This window comes from Alosa pseudoharengus, unplaced genomic scaffold, assembly GCF_046254945.1.
Source record: "Alosa pseudoharengus isolate Yale_2024_CS ecotype anadromous, Long Island Sound unplaced genomic scaffold, YU_APseudo_1.1 YU_APseudo_1.1_scf_11, whole genome shotgun sequence".
NCBI lineage: Eukaryota > Metazoa > Chordata > Actinopteri > Clupeiformes > Clupeidae > Alosa > Alosa pseudoharengus.
The window spans coordinates 2,130,834-2,146,085 of NW_027468576.1; the positions used below are offsets into that span (position 1 = coordinate 2,130,834).

Here is a 15,252-nt window from a genome sequence, read left to right on the forward strand (position 1 = left end):
AGAAAATTCGTTCCGGCACCAGTGTGAATGCGTTAGGCGGAAAGGGGAATCTGGGCGGGCGTTTTGATGACACTACATTATGTCCAGCCCACCACAGGAGATTGCAAATCAAACTGATTGATCAAAAGCAGCAATAGCAGAGACACTACATTATGACAATCTTTAAAATCACAAAGTTTCCAGTCATTTAACTGCTAGAGTTGACTGTAGCTCTGAATGCAATCAGTTGCCATAACAGGCTATCCTAAAATCCAGCGATAAAACAAACCATGAACTCATGAGCGTCTGTCCTATCAAGCTTTTACATTATCACATTATAACTGCTGTTAGCCACATGACATTTAGAAGCTAGACATGGCGAGCATAAGTACCAGGCTTAGAATTTCATAATTTTAGGGGCAAGGCCACTTGGCCTTTAGTTGGGCATATTTGGTAGGAAGGCCACATGTCAGAGCACCAAAATTAACTATACAGTAGGCTATATAGTATAATATTACCCCATGCATTATAGCACTATAATATAAAGGTTCAAATTCAAATGAAATGTTGCAGGATAGCCTGCCCCCACTGCTAAAAAAAATCTAGATGAAACACTGCACTGTCTCCCAAAATCATTACTTTCAAATATGTTGAAAGGTGGGGAATCAGGCATATTCATAGCCTAGGTATACATCACCATCCTTAATTGAGTCATAACACAGGGATGTCCAGGGATGAATTAGGCCTACTGAATGGGCCTACTGGAAGCCCAACCCTCTGTGTGAAGTTACTTCTTCTCCACCCAACTTTTCTCTTTCCAGAAAACTCCAGAAGTCAAGATGTGTGGGGTTACTTAAAAAAAAATCATACAGGGGAGCATGCCCCGGGACCCCCTATCCCTATCGTTTATTGTTCCAGGTTATTTGAAGTGTGATGCTCAACGTTGAACGATAAACGATTGGCGAATTGCGGGCGGGCACATCTGCAACAGAAGGAGGTAGGCTATTGTATGTGAATTCAAGCGGCAGTCAGCTGTCCTCACCAGCTAAGAACAACTGTCTGTAATAATTAGGCTACAGTCTTCATATGTAAGTAAGTCTAAAGTGCATTGCTCTTAATAGTCGTAACGTTAACATTCGTTTTTAGTTTCCAAGCGTCTAACTGGCCTAGTATACGATTTTTAATTAAATTGTAGTTAAAATAACTGTTGTTAGCTTCTGTTTCTAATCAGCTGTTGTTGGAGGAAATAGCGGTACGAATTAAATAACTATATAATGTTAGCGTTCATTTCAAACGCCTGCGTACCTTGACGGCTGACCATGTTTATTCTCTGCGATGTAAACTTTTGAAAACACTTTCATCTCGGAAGTCCATTCCTTGTAATGTTGTCGTTGCCTACTGTTGCTGGTTCAACTCTACTCTCAAGAGAAAGCACGACGCTCATAAAATCAACATACTATGCTGAGTATTACAACGAGCTCTTCACTATGACCATAACCATAAGCTTAAAAGCCCTTATTACATTCCATTTACTTACTCTTCTCGCCTTCTTCTTCTTCTTCTTCTTCGTCTTCTTCTTCTTCTTCGCTCAACGGCAGCACGCATCCTCTTTGTTGCATTGCTGCCACCTTCTGGATCAAGCGAATCTTTCAGGAATTCTTCAGGGAAAGTCTAATAGTCAGGGGGCCAAAACTGATATTAAAACTCTTTTTGGTACAAGCATACAACCTATCCAGTATTAATATTTAACCCCTTAACATGTGTTCTAGCCAGGTTGTCAGCTTAGAAAATGTTTTTTTTGTCCATTTTAACACCATATTCTTATAAGTGGTAAAAGCGGATTTTTTCCCCCAAAGTGCTTTCATTTTCTTCCATGTTACCTACTGTAATTTTGGGCAAATGTGCAATATAATCCTATTTATGTGCACGCATGATCATTAGGGTGGTTGTCAAGCTGATTTTTTTTGTGTGTGTATGACTTTAAGCAATTTCAGGCCAATTTGTTGGTTTCCTGCTCAACATGACATACCAACACTAAATGTTGAATATCTCCACAACCACAAGGACCACATAGAAATGGTATCACATGAAAGCCAACACTCATGGGCTGTCTGCAGAAGTGTCAGAATGAACATGTATTGTACAGTGTAAGAGAACAGAACTAGAACATGAAAAAAACAATCTTCACCTAAAGAGAACCAGTTTTCAAAGTGAATATCAGCTTGGAAACATGACATAGTATCCCAAAACCTCTATCAATCAGTACCCCTATCTATGGGAATGAGTCAAGCCAAGTTTAAAGCTTGTAGGGAGAGACAGTGCAATGCTGCACAAGTTGTAATTCTTTAATGTCAAGGCAGCAATTTAGAACTGTAGATGGTAGTCTATGGTGCTTTGACTTCATTAATGTACCAGGTTGTAACACAAATTATATTTAATTGACATATCACTATAGTTATTAATTCCAAAACAATCTTCACCTAAAGAGAACCATTGTTGAGTAAAATTCTTTTATATTTTCAAAGAGTTGTTCAATTTATCATCATCATCACAAGCCACATATACGGTAATAAGCATGCCAAACAACATCTAATTAATTCATTCAGGGTAATGTTAGCTTCATGTTATAGCCATGTAACTTACGGGGTGGTTTTTGGTGGTAACATTATAACTACCCAACTTGGATTCACTAACTGAATAAGGGGAAGTTCTTTGTTAAACATTTTCCTTCATAATTAACTCTGTCATAATATACTCTGTAACAATTTTTCAGATGTACCCTTTTAGGAAAATTCTAGGCTATTGTGAAATTTGGGCTTGGGATTTTCTTGATGTTGTGTGCTTATCAATACACATTTTTACCATGTGAATGTGACTTTCCAAAGTTTAGGATTGTCTGTGGGATCTGATAACCGAAATCTAATAACCAAAATCAGATAACCCCAATCCGATAACCGAAATCCTACCTCATGTTCATTTTGCGAACCTCGGACCCCGTTAAGCACCGCTTGTGGTTATATGTATTATTATTATGATTATTATGATTATTATTATTATTATTAATATTATTAATATTATTATTATTATTACTTGTGTTTAGTGACTGCAGAGAAATGGGGTGGGACAAGCCATGACTGCAAGTTTCATCTGAAAATTGGGGTAACACTTTACTTGACAGGTGAGTTCATAACACATTCATAGCAGCTGTCATAAACTGCACATAAAGCATTCATGACTGTTTCATGAGACATGACTCAACATTCATACCCTAGCAACAGCCTATCAACCACTTCCACGATGACAACCTAGCAACCAATATAGCAACCAATGAGATTAACCTAGCAACCAGCATAGCAACGATCAGCAACAACCTTAAGTACCCTAGCAACAGCCTATCAACCACTTCCACGATGACAACCTAGCAACCAACATAGCAACCAACATGATTGCCCTAGCAACCAGCATAGCAACCACCATAACTATCCTAGCAACAGCCTAGCAACCGTGTTGGCTAGCAATTTATTTAATACTCCTGTTATTGTCGTCAATGACGTCGCAGTAGCCTACAGCGACGTCGTTGATGACAATAACAGGAGTATTTAATAAATTGTTAGCCAACACGGTTTCCTGTTCATTGATAGCCTTCTCATGAGCTCGCTGATATTTGTTGAGCATAAATATGCCTAGAGAAATGAAAACGAAATAAAAACCCAACTTTGTTCTAAGCTCCTTACGTAAATGCAATAGACACTTGGGGAGGATGCTTTTGGAAAAAATAAACCATGAAAAAACGAACCACTTCACTGTTATGTTAGTATTTTGTTTGTTGCTTAAAAACGTTGTATATGATGGCCTTGAAGTCTTGAGTTAGCCTACTGAATTGGCTGGTAGCCTACCATAAAGTTTGTGCATGCTCTCTCTCTCCAACGCAAACTAGATTTGGGGTTCCATAGCCAAGTAATTCTGCTACATAACGTTGAAAACAGATAAATGTGTTTATTCGAAGCACACATACAAATACTGTAGGTCAATTTCAAGTGCGCACTTACGTGACTACTTCAAGTATTAGCCTACGCACAATAGATTTTTCTTCTTTAGCCTACATAATGCATAGGCTACACTTTGTAAACAAACAGCAGCTGTGACAGGCAGCGGCCGCATATATTCTGCGTCATATCTCGCATCTTGTGAACTCTACAAGCCCCCACCCCTCACTCGACAACCACACAGAGATTCTGTAATGTACGTGTATGTCGTTCACACATAGGTCCGTATAAGGACAGTATAAGGTCCGCAGGTTAACATCATATCTGAATCATCCGAAGGGTAGGACCTCCGTTTGACAAACCTCTGCATATACTCCCGAGGTTATATCTGAAAGCGCTTATTGTGTCTCAATGGGACCTTCCTGACAAATTAAAGGTTAAATAAAAATAAAAATGGTCTCTGGCATTGTCCCCTCCTGCCTCAAGCTTGCTACCATCACCCACTGAAAAAAATGATGCATAATACAAACTTTCTACAGGGACTTACTTGACCATGAGGACGGGCAAGGAAATTGGTGCCATTTAGATTAGATTAGATTAGATTAGATTCAACTATGTATGATTCTCTCTTTTCCCTCTCTCCTGCCCTCCCTTCTGCCACCCCTGCCCTTCCCCCTATATCTCTTCCCAGCTGGCCCCAAGCAGTGGAGTCTCTCTTTTTGCTGTGGTTTTTCTATAGCTTTCTTCCTGTTAAAAGGGAGATTTTCCTATCCCCACCTCAGTGCTTGCTTTAGCAATTAAGGCTCTGGGGCCGGTTCCCCGATAACGCTCACTCTTAGCGCGCTAAGAAGACTTTCCAAAGTTTAGTTGTTTATGTTCCTAAGTGTGTACCCCGAAGTGTCCCTTAGGAAGCTTCTTAACATGCTGCTTCTTACGTTCGGCGTTACAAAGGCGCTGTCCCAAGTGAAGGTGCTGAATTAGTTGGCATCGATTGTTCAGGAATCAATTTTCTACTTCACGTGAAGGTGCATGACGGCATGTGTGAAGGTGCATGACACGTTCTATGCAAATGAAACATTCCTCAAATTATTCCAGTAACAATTATTTTAACATAGTTTAAGTTATCAGTAAAATATAAACTATTAACTAAATGATCAAATTGTCAGTAATATGTTCACACGATATGTTGTGACGGGTAGACTAACCGGGTAGGCCTATCCCTCGCTAATCATCCACCCTCCTTATCCCGTTGTGCCACTTGTGCCGCTTCTTGACATGGATTTAACAACTTCTTAAAATGATGTAATACACTTTTATATTAATGGTAAGGTACCTTACAATTATAATTGATTGGCAAGCAGCTGCAGTTACTTCTGTTTAATGTTTTATTGATAGATAGATAGATAGATAGATAGATAGATATAGATAGATACTTTATTGATCCCCAGGGGAAATTCAAGGTTCAAATTAAAAAAATGATTGCCATTGGTTAATGTTTTCAATAAAAAGCAACCTATCTACAATGAACAGAGAGAGATTTAGATACAGTATGGTGGGGAAGCAACGTAAAAAAGGGCACCAAGCTTCTCGTCAGAGGAACTTGAAGTTTTGCTGGACGAGGTGAGCTTGCACAAGGTGACACCGTTTTCCAACTTTCGGAGTAACTTGTGCAACAGCAACAAAAAAGAGCTATGGAGCGACATGGACTACACAGCGTTTTTGATTTAATGCAAGGACACTTTGGATCGCTGCCATAGGCCTAGTTGGTCGCTTACTGGACACCACCATGCTTCAGAGTCCTGCACGGGTCCAATTTTTAGACCCGCACCCGAGAAGTTCAGCACCAGATCCGACCCGTCACCTGTGGTGATATTAAAATTAAATCTGCACCCGCCCGGACCCGTTAATATTGTAACGATTTGATACCGACACACACAGTTGTCCAATCAAAAGGTTTATTTGCTGAGAACGAGAGCAGGGACACAGACACAGAACACAATACACACGGGGCAGGTCAAGTACACACACACACTACACATACAGGGGAGGACGCAGTCCCCCACATAAAAAGGGTCACACACGAGGGAGAACATGCATTATGCATTATAGCACTATAATATAGAGGTTATTAAAGATACTCTAGTTTGTTCAAATGAAATGTTGCAGGATAGCCTGTCCCCACTGCTAAAAAAAATCTAGATGAAACACTGCACTGTCTCCCAAAATCATTACTTTCAAATATGTTGAAAGGTGGGGAATCAGGCATATTCATAGCCTAGGTATACATCACCATCCTTAATTGAGTCATAACACAGGGATGTCCAGGGATGAATTAGGCCTACTGAATGGGCCTACTGGAAGCCCAACCCTCTGTGTGAAGTTACTTCTTCTCCACCCAACTTTTCTCTTTCCAGAAAACTCCAGAAGTCTAGAAGTCAAGATGTGTGGGGTTACTTAAAAAAAAAATCATACAGGGGAGCATGCCCCGGGACCCCCTATCCCTATCGTTTATTGTTCCAGGTTATTTGAAGTGTGATGCTCAACGTTGATCAACGTTGAACGATAAACATAAGGGAACTATACTAAACTAAACTATAAGGGAAACATGTCACAATAAAGACGCTAACATTACACTCAAAACTAAGGAGAATTAACGACATAAACCCCCCAAATGTTCGCTCTCGTATCCCAGGATCCCCTGCGCGGGAGAACGCGAACACTGTCTTTTGCGCCGACGTTACACAGCTCCCCCAACAAGCCATTGCCGTCCTCGGCAATGCCCACGAGGTAGCCACATGCTAACGTCGGCGCGCGTCGCCCGCCACTCAGTTCAGTGCGACAGTACCGCCAACTCACGTGGGGTGCACGCCGCAGGAGCTCACTCAACGGGGCGCCACGCTGCTAGCAATCCAGTATGGGCGTGCTAGCAGCCACGTGTCCGACCCGCTCGTCACCAGTTCCTCTCAGCAGCCGCCCTCAGGCTGCACTTTCCGCGGCGTGTCACCGCGGCACTCCTCCTCTCCTGGCAGGGCCCTAGGTGGCCTTTTCAACCGTCGACACTGTACCACTGTAGCACTGTATAGCACTCTCACACGCACCCAAAAGTTTTAAAGTTCAGAGTTCAGAGGGCATTTCCGTCGAAGCTGCCCCACCGTCGTGAGTTTGATGCCCTCAGCAGCTCCGCCAACCGTCTATCGTCTAGGAACCTCTTCCTCGCCGCACTCCCTCGGCTCTGCTCACGCGTCGCGGCTCGCCGTGGAGTCAGCGCCCAGGCCAGCGTCGTCTTCTCCGCGACCGCTTCTTCCGGCCAGATCTCCTCCCATGGCAGCAGGCAGGTCCCAGCGACAGCTCCTCTCCTCCGGCGGCAGTAACGATAGAAGGCCTCAAGCTCCTTAGCAACCCTTACAAGGGCTCTCTCTGGATCCTCTTGCGTGGGCCTCCACCCAGTGGTGAGGTCTCCCGCTCCCAGCTTCTCTCGCTGAACGGAGGCCATGTTCGAAAGTCGCTTCTGACACCAATGTAACAATTTGATAGCGACACACACAGTTGTCCAATCAAAAGGTTTATTTGCTGAGAACGAGAGCAGGGACACAGACACAGAACACAATACACACGGGGCAGGTCAAGTACACACACACACTACACATACAGGGGAGGACGCAGCCCCCCACACAAAAAGGGTCACACACGAGGGAGAACTAAAAGGGAAACATGTCACAATAAAGACGCTAACATTACAATCAAAACTAAGGAGAATTAACGACATAAACCCCCCAAATGTTCGCTCTCATATCCCAGGATCCCCTGCGCGGGAGAACGCGAACACTGTCTTTTGCGCCGACGTTACAATATTTTGCCCGTTACCCGACCCGTGCCCGCGATAAATCGCACACAAGCTAAAATCATTCAAATGAATGTGCTTTATTTTTTTTCTCGCACAATTGAAGCACGTAAAGGGCAACCTTTTTTTTTTTACATTTTGCGTCAGGGATAAACCTCACATAAATAAACAACGACACATAGCCCAAACCTTGCTGCATCAGAACATTATTCTACATAACATGGACCTGTTAATGAAACAAAGAGAACAAGAAAAAAACAACCTGAGCCTGCCACTAGCCAACTTTACCTTGACTTCATCCATTGTAGCCTACTCTTGCGCTCCAACTACGAGACGGTTATATTGTTTAATGTTTTCACACATAGATGCATCAAACAAATAATTCAAAAGTCGCAGTAGCCTACTGATGTGATGGGTCAAGTGTCGTATCGTTGACTAAAACACATATTTGCGATGTGGTAATGGTAATTTAGATATACAAATATTTCACATATTTTTCAATGATGTTTTATTTCTATACTGTTTTGGTTCTCATCGTATCCGCCCGCAAGGAGTTATTTTCCCGCCCGCATACCCACCCGTACATTTTAGGGACGTCATAATTTACCCGTTTTAGCAACTTTTCTGCGGGTACCCATCGGGTACCCACGGATACCCGACCCGTTGCTGGACTCTGCCATGCTTACCCATTTATAGATCTTAGCCATTTAGAGGCAAATTCTTTGCCAGCTTTTAATTATCAAAAGGGATTGCCAATTTGAACGCTTTATTGACATTACTAAATAGCCTAGGCTAATTACCACCATATTAGTTCTGATACCAAATAAAGTTAACTTCATAAATAGGCCTGCATCCATTGCGAACATATTTTATTATCAGTCTTCAAATGTCCATAACATAAAATCATCGTTGAGCCACAACATTGTCAACATACTGTCGGCCTACCATAGTTTTACGTAGATCTACGAGTGTTTTCACGATGCTCTTAAGCTACGATGGTTTCAGGAAACAGTCGGCAAATCTTAAGACGTTCGTAAGAGGGACTTTACGACGCTCTTAGGCTTAAGATGCTTTCGGGGAAGTGGGCCCTGATTTCTAAAGACTGCTGCACAGTGGCGGCGACTAACGTCTTGAGAGCTCAAACAAGGCTAAGAGAGAGCTTACGAATGGTCCAGGGCCCAGTGGAACCATAGCTTAAGAGCGTCGTGAAAACACTCGTAGATCTACGAGTGCTCCAGAGTACTAGTTACCGGCTAAGAGCGTCTTAATAACAGTACTTCTGTAATGAATCAGATTTTAGCGTGCAAAATAGCCTACATTTAATGGTCATAATAATGTGATGAAAAGCGGACAAAAATGCAATCAAGTTATGAAACGAGACGTTGCCAGAATAGTTTGACATTATCTTTGCTAAGTGAATATTTTATTAGGCCTATGAGGTAAAAAGCAGAGAAAGCAACATGTGGTTTAGTCTGTAGCCTACTGCATCAAAATCTAAGCCTACACATTTCCTCTCTTTCTTACTCGACTTCTTTCTTATCTTCAAACGTGTTCTTAAATGACACCGCGAAAAATTATTGCATGGTGCAACAATCTAATCTTAAAATAATTACAATTGTTTATGTCTCTGTGTGGTATATAACCTACTTGGGATGCTTACATGCAGATGTCAAAGTTTTTCTATTTTCGTATTGATGTGAATTAATATGTAGATCCGAAGTTTAAATGGTAGGCCTATAGCTGTGACGTGCAGTCACCTGACATCACCGTCAAATCAGAGGATATTTCAGAACTATTAACGTGGACAGCTCCCCTTAAGAGCATCTTAAGAGCAGTGCACGCGCGTTCACGCTACGAGCATGTTCGGGAAACAGTCGGAAAAACCAAACGAACGATCGTAAGATGAATCGTAGAAAACCCTCGTAAGAGCGTGTCTCCGTAGTTATCGGGAAACTGGGCCCAGACCAACTTTACGAACGTGTGACTTACAGAAGATAGGCTACTTAGCGTACGAACGTGTCGGGAATCGTGCCATAACGTTAAGAGAGAGGTAAAGGAATAGGTTAAGAACTACTTAGCGATAAGAACGTTTTGGGGAACCGGCCCCTGGGCTCTTTAGAGACTAGTAGAGAATAGTTACTGGCGCTATATAAAGAAATTAGGGCTGTCAATCGATTAAAAAAAAAAATGTATTAATTACATACTCTTTGATTAATTAATCTAAATTAATTGCATATATAATTTTTGCTGTGAAAGTATTTTAAATATTTAAATTCAAATGAATCATTGAATAATCAGCATTAGTGACATTAAAGTTCAAAAACTATTTTATTATTATTTTCACTGTAATATTATTTTCACTGTAATAATTGCCATAATAATCTATGATATGACCTAATATGCTGAGGAAATAAATTCAAAGTGCTTCAAATTAAAATAAATTCAAAATAAAGTGCTTCGGGAAGAAGTTTTTTTTACATTCAAGGCATTTCAGGCCACAGATATAACCTAGGGGACACAATGAAAATAAATTAATACTCCCCTCAATGTCAACACTTATTTCTTTGCATTGATGTGCGACTATAGAGTTGATGAACTTCGGTGATATGCAAATTCCTTGCTGCAGACATTGCAGAGGACTTTATTTTCAACACTTTATTTTTTATCAACACCATCAGGCTGTTTTTTAAAAGTAAATGTTCCAATCAATGATCCAAGCGGCACTCTCCTTCATTTTACGGTCTAATTTTTACTGACTAGAACGGCTCGGGGTCAAAGGTCATACAGAATCGATTAATCTGCACTCATTTTTTTAATCAGTTATTTTTTCTCAAATTAATTAATCGAAATTAATCAGTTATTTTGACAGCCCTAAAAGAAATATAATTGGATTGAATTAATTATATATTTAGATTTTTTAGATGTAAAATAAAATGTAATTTGGTTCAAATTGAATATGAAATAAACTAATGATGACACAGAAAGATAGCTATCGCCTTATGTGATTTGGCTTGAAAAGGATAGAATATTTTAATTAACTTATTGTCTACATGACTTTTACTTTACTATTTCTCTTTATCCTTAGCAGTAAAACAGCCCATTTAACTTGAAGGTGCAATAAGGAACTGTGGTGTGGTTCATATGTGCTGCAAATAAAAGACCTTTGGTCTTGACGGAAGGACACTGAATTTTGACCTCATCTCCACCCACAAAAAGAAATATCATTTCAGTCTGAAGAACATAATTGGTTGGAAGGCCTACTGTCAGTCCTTGATTTGAAATCTGCTAATTAGTGGTCAAAAAGTAAGAGTGTAAAAAACATTAGTCACTCAAGCCATTAGCCAATTGTACGTATATGTCATCGGCCCGTGTTTGAACAGAAAATGAGTTTTTTGAGTGGTGTGGTAGAGGGTGAGTACATTTTTCAAAAGTACTTATTTGAATATTAAGAACAATCTCAAGCTGTAGGCCATTCGTTAACGAAAAACAACAACCAATGATCTGGCCCTTTCAATCTTGATGAAATATGTTTTTGCTTCCTTCCTGTCATCTGATTGTTTTAAATCTTCACTTTTCAAGTTTCCTCACACAGTGCTGTATGTCCATAGTCTATATGTTATGATCATTTGTGGTGATTGGCCTCTCAGAAATCTAGCATGTTTACACCCATTCTGGTGTAAAGTCGCAAATGATCATAATAATAAGCATCAAGGGAAATATGTCATAGTATAAGGGAATTGTTTGTCGGATTTGCTAAAATGTCTATCAGCTGGTCAACGACCAAGATGGCACCTTCAGACAGCAGAGTCAAGAACATACTATGAAAATGTTAGCGAGGTAGCTAACTAATTCAGGGGGGAAGCCTAAGGTATGGTGTATGTATGGCATCTGTAGATGAGAACACTTCTCCCAGGTTTACATTAACTCTTTTGTGCCCGTGCCGAACATTCCATTTTTGGTGCTGGATGACCTCACACAAAAAACCTTATTTCTTTATATATTACATACCATCAATGGGATATACAAACCATTTTAATCAGAAGTATTAGTTCTATGAAATTATGTAAAATACATATGGTAATGTTGATATAGTAATGAACAGTCTTATCCAAAATTGGTCAAAATTTCATTCACATAAAAATGAATTTAACATATTTCTCTACAAGATACAAAAATATATAGAGTGTATGAAATACCGTAACTTGTGGATTGTTTAACGAAAAACTATTGGAATTGGAATATCCTTAACCTTTCAAAAGTTATGATACATTTAGTGATGCAGGAAAAATGCAGGAAACGGGATTTAGAATGTTGACAGAATCCACATTCTATTTATTTGGCCTATAAGAATAAACCATTTATTTGTATATAAACAAATGATGCAGGCAATAAGAATGACATAAAAAACATACATTACCAGTAATACAGGTAAAGTAAATACACTGTATATTTATTTAAGACCAGTTCGGAATAGAGATATAAAATACATTTGATTCAACAGATACAACTTCCTTATATAAATCATATAATATGAAAACTATATACTGTACATATATAAAATATATGATAAAATATACAGATTTATGAAAAGCTAGGAATACAGTACAACTTCAACATCACTCAAAAATCAATGTATTCTAAACCTGTGGAGAATACACTATACACACACACAAACTCACACACTCACAGTGTGGGGGAAGGGGAAGGGGGGAGGGAAGGGGGTGGGGTGGAAAACCTGAAGGTTGAACACAGAAAACCTACAGTAGGACTCAATACGAAATGCATTCCCTTCTGCAGAATGCCAAATCTGAAAGCAATTTTCTTTATCAGTAAAACAAAGTTGCCTACACTCAGGGGCCATATAAGCTACTTTAGTTTTATTGTCCTTTTTATTTTATTTTTTTATAACAAAGCCAACAATTTCTCTGTGGCTCCTGCTGTACAGGAATATGTACTTGATGGAAAGATGACAGAGTAGTAGTTGGAACAGCTGAAGGAAAGGCTGAATTGACGGAAATGCCTGGCTGCTGTCGTGATACATTTTCTCGAAAGGTTCAATACCAGATTCTGCATTGCGCTGCCAAACTTGAAATAATAAGAAACTATTGACAACGGCAATGTCCACAAAGTGGAGAACAGGCATTTTACGCCACATCTGTGTTTTTTGGAGTACACAATATGTACTTATCATTTGATCATGTATTTGTTGTAATCGCTTACCACAATAGGCTGATGTACAGGTTTTTTGTCCTGAACTGAATTGTTCTTCATTAGTCTGCATACATCAGTCGAATCATTCGCATTATGGAAATGGGAGAGGCAGGTTACTGCACAAGTGTCCTTTCATTGTACTGCTAAGACATTACCCTCTATTCTTCGCCACCTCATGTCCCCACAACATTATTTTGAGGTGGTCCAATGCGGTTTCATAAGACGATCTTGATTGTTTTCTGTAGGTGGATCTACAACATGCAGAGCAGCCAACAAAGCTTTGAGGCGATTATGTGACATAAACAATTTGGCCCATGGTCCTTGCAGAGACTTGGTTCCCCAGTAGCAATGGATATTAGGGAGGGAAGTAAACCTCATGTAAATGATCAATCCCGGAAGCCTGTGAAACTCTTCTGGGGGTCTCTTCGTCCCATGTCCCTGCACTGTTTGCATATGACGGCATACTAAGCACAAGCTCCCACCCCTTCCGGTTTGTAAAACCACATATGTCTGAAACAATAGTGTGTGTAAAAGCATAAAAAACGTCTATATGCAGTGTTTTAGTGGCAGCCTGCACTGCCCTACGCACGCCATCTAAATCTATACACTCTTCCTCCATCCCCTCATGGTCTTCAGCATTTTGAGCGCAAGCTCATCGGCAGTCAGCTGCCTCTTCCTCTTCTGATGTTTGTGAGCAAGGTGTCCCACAGCATTCTATCATACAGCGAGTACAGATGAGGTGGAACTCTACACTACACATGTTGGTGAGGATGATCAAACAAAAACGATTGGCCCACGATACAAAGAGTGTCCTTTGGTACCAGAAATTCTGACAAAAGTGAAAACCTGGCTGAAAGAGGCTATGGAGACCAGTCCACCAGATTCTGTCACTGAAACTCCATCTGAGGAGAGCGATTCCAAGAGGCCAAGAACAGAGGACCAAGTACCCTGTCTCCTAGATTCCGGTGCTCCTTCCTTCCACCAGTGAGGCAGTGGAACCAGAGGGGGTCATCAAAAAGCTAGAATAGTACTTCAGAGAGCCCGTTATTTAGCCTAGAAATCTAGACGAGCCCCTAGCGGCAGCAAATTATATTTGCTGCCAGGGCTAGTCTAGCAACTCTCCGTTGACTTGGGAGCTCCAGATATCGAAACTTAATCAGGCATTGAAATCGTGTATAGAGTCGTTTGTTGGGCTTAACATAATGATTGATGGCAGAGTTGCAACGGTTTGGCTTGAATTCCCTGCTACTTGAAAACAAATATCCTATTGCGTCCTATTGCGTGCAGAGGGAATTTGAAAGACAACTGATTATCCCGCCCCTCAGACTGAGCACTGCGAACGGTGAGTGCCCAGACCCTACATTTTAATGTGGGTCTGGCTCGCCAGGCTACCCGTCATTGACAAAAAGAGTGGAAATTCATATGATTGGTGGAAACACAATACCAACTGTTTCACCAGACTGTCAGCTTTGGCAAGGCAGTACCTCTCCTGTCCACCCTACTCTGTGGCGAGTGAAAGTTGGGCTCGAGTTTCATTTTTCCTCAAAATATAATTTGTGTGTTTGCTCAAAAAAAATTTCTGTGCTCAAATTGTCCTGCTCACTCATAAAAGAGGCACAAATGTAACTCCATAAATTTCATGATGAAATGGCTCTAACGGTCAAGTTATTGACTTGCCATATACATGTATGCCTTCAACTAGAAATGGCATTTGCTTAGCAATGATAGTGTTAAAACTGTTATTCATGCTAATTTGCATGACGGGCTGGTTGGATTAAGCTTGACGGATCCCCTGATAGTAATGAAAAAACAACAAATAAACAATGTAAAAGAATGTAAAAATGATTCTGGGTGCTGGCTTATAAAGAATTGGGTCATTCTTTTAAGAACTAGCTAGGGACAACAGATGATAATCAGACACAGCTAATCTTTGCTTATTAACAGTACTTTTGTCTGTTGATTTGTGAGCACTGTCCCCATCAAATAAATAAACGCAGTTATGCACATTCCTCTTTTATCATATTTTAACCTTTGTTTTATTATCTAGGTTTTTATGGCCGACCATGGACTATGGAACAGAGGAGAGAACTTTTCAGAAGGTATGGTAATAAACAGTACCTGCCTCTCAGTAATCTAGTTTGAAAAATGGCCTTACAGATATAATATAATATAATATGTGACATTTCAGTGCAGATATGCACCACCTCAAATATGTTTGTGTGTGTGTATTTGCTT

The 15,252-nt window shown here is 40.3% G+C and overlaps 2 protein-coding genes across 3 annotated transcripts in view; one reads left to right on the forward strand and one right to left on the reverse strand.

Moving 5' to 3' along the window:
* The window catches only part of armh3 (armadillo like helical domain containing 3), a 160,378-nt gene extending 158,811 nt beyond the window's left edge, over positions 1-1,567 (reverse strand). Inside the window, exon 1 of one of the 2 annotated variants that reach the window (XM_076277747.1) lies at positions 1,517-1,567. Coding sequence is in view for 1 of the 2 variants with exons in the window: in XM_076277746.1 (XP_076133861.1) it covers positions 1,285-1,300 (16 nt within the window). In the remaining variant the exon portion in view is untranslated. Of the gene's footprint in view, positions 1-1,284; positions 1,491-1,516 lie in introns of those variants that run through there. The other variant, XM_076277746.1, reaches the window with a different exon arrangement.
* ogal (O-GlcNAcase like) overlaps positions 1,018-15,252 on the forward strand; it is a 133,027-nt gene continuing 118,792 nt past the window's right edge. Inside the window, exons 1-3 of the mRNA XM_076277748.1 lie at positions 1,018-1,067; positions 3,080-3,157; positions 15,065-15,116. Coding sequence (XP_076133863.1) covers positions 15,088-15,116 — 29 coding nt within the window. The 5' untranslated portion in view covers positions 1,018-1,067; positions 3,080-3,157; positions 15,065-15,087. The remainder of the gene's footprint in view (positions 1,068-3,079; positions 3,158-15,064; positions 15,117-15,252) is intronic.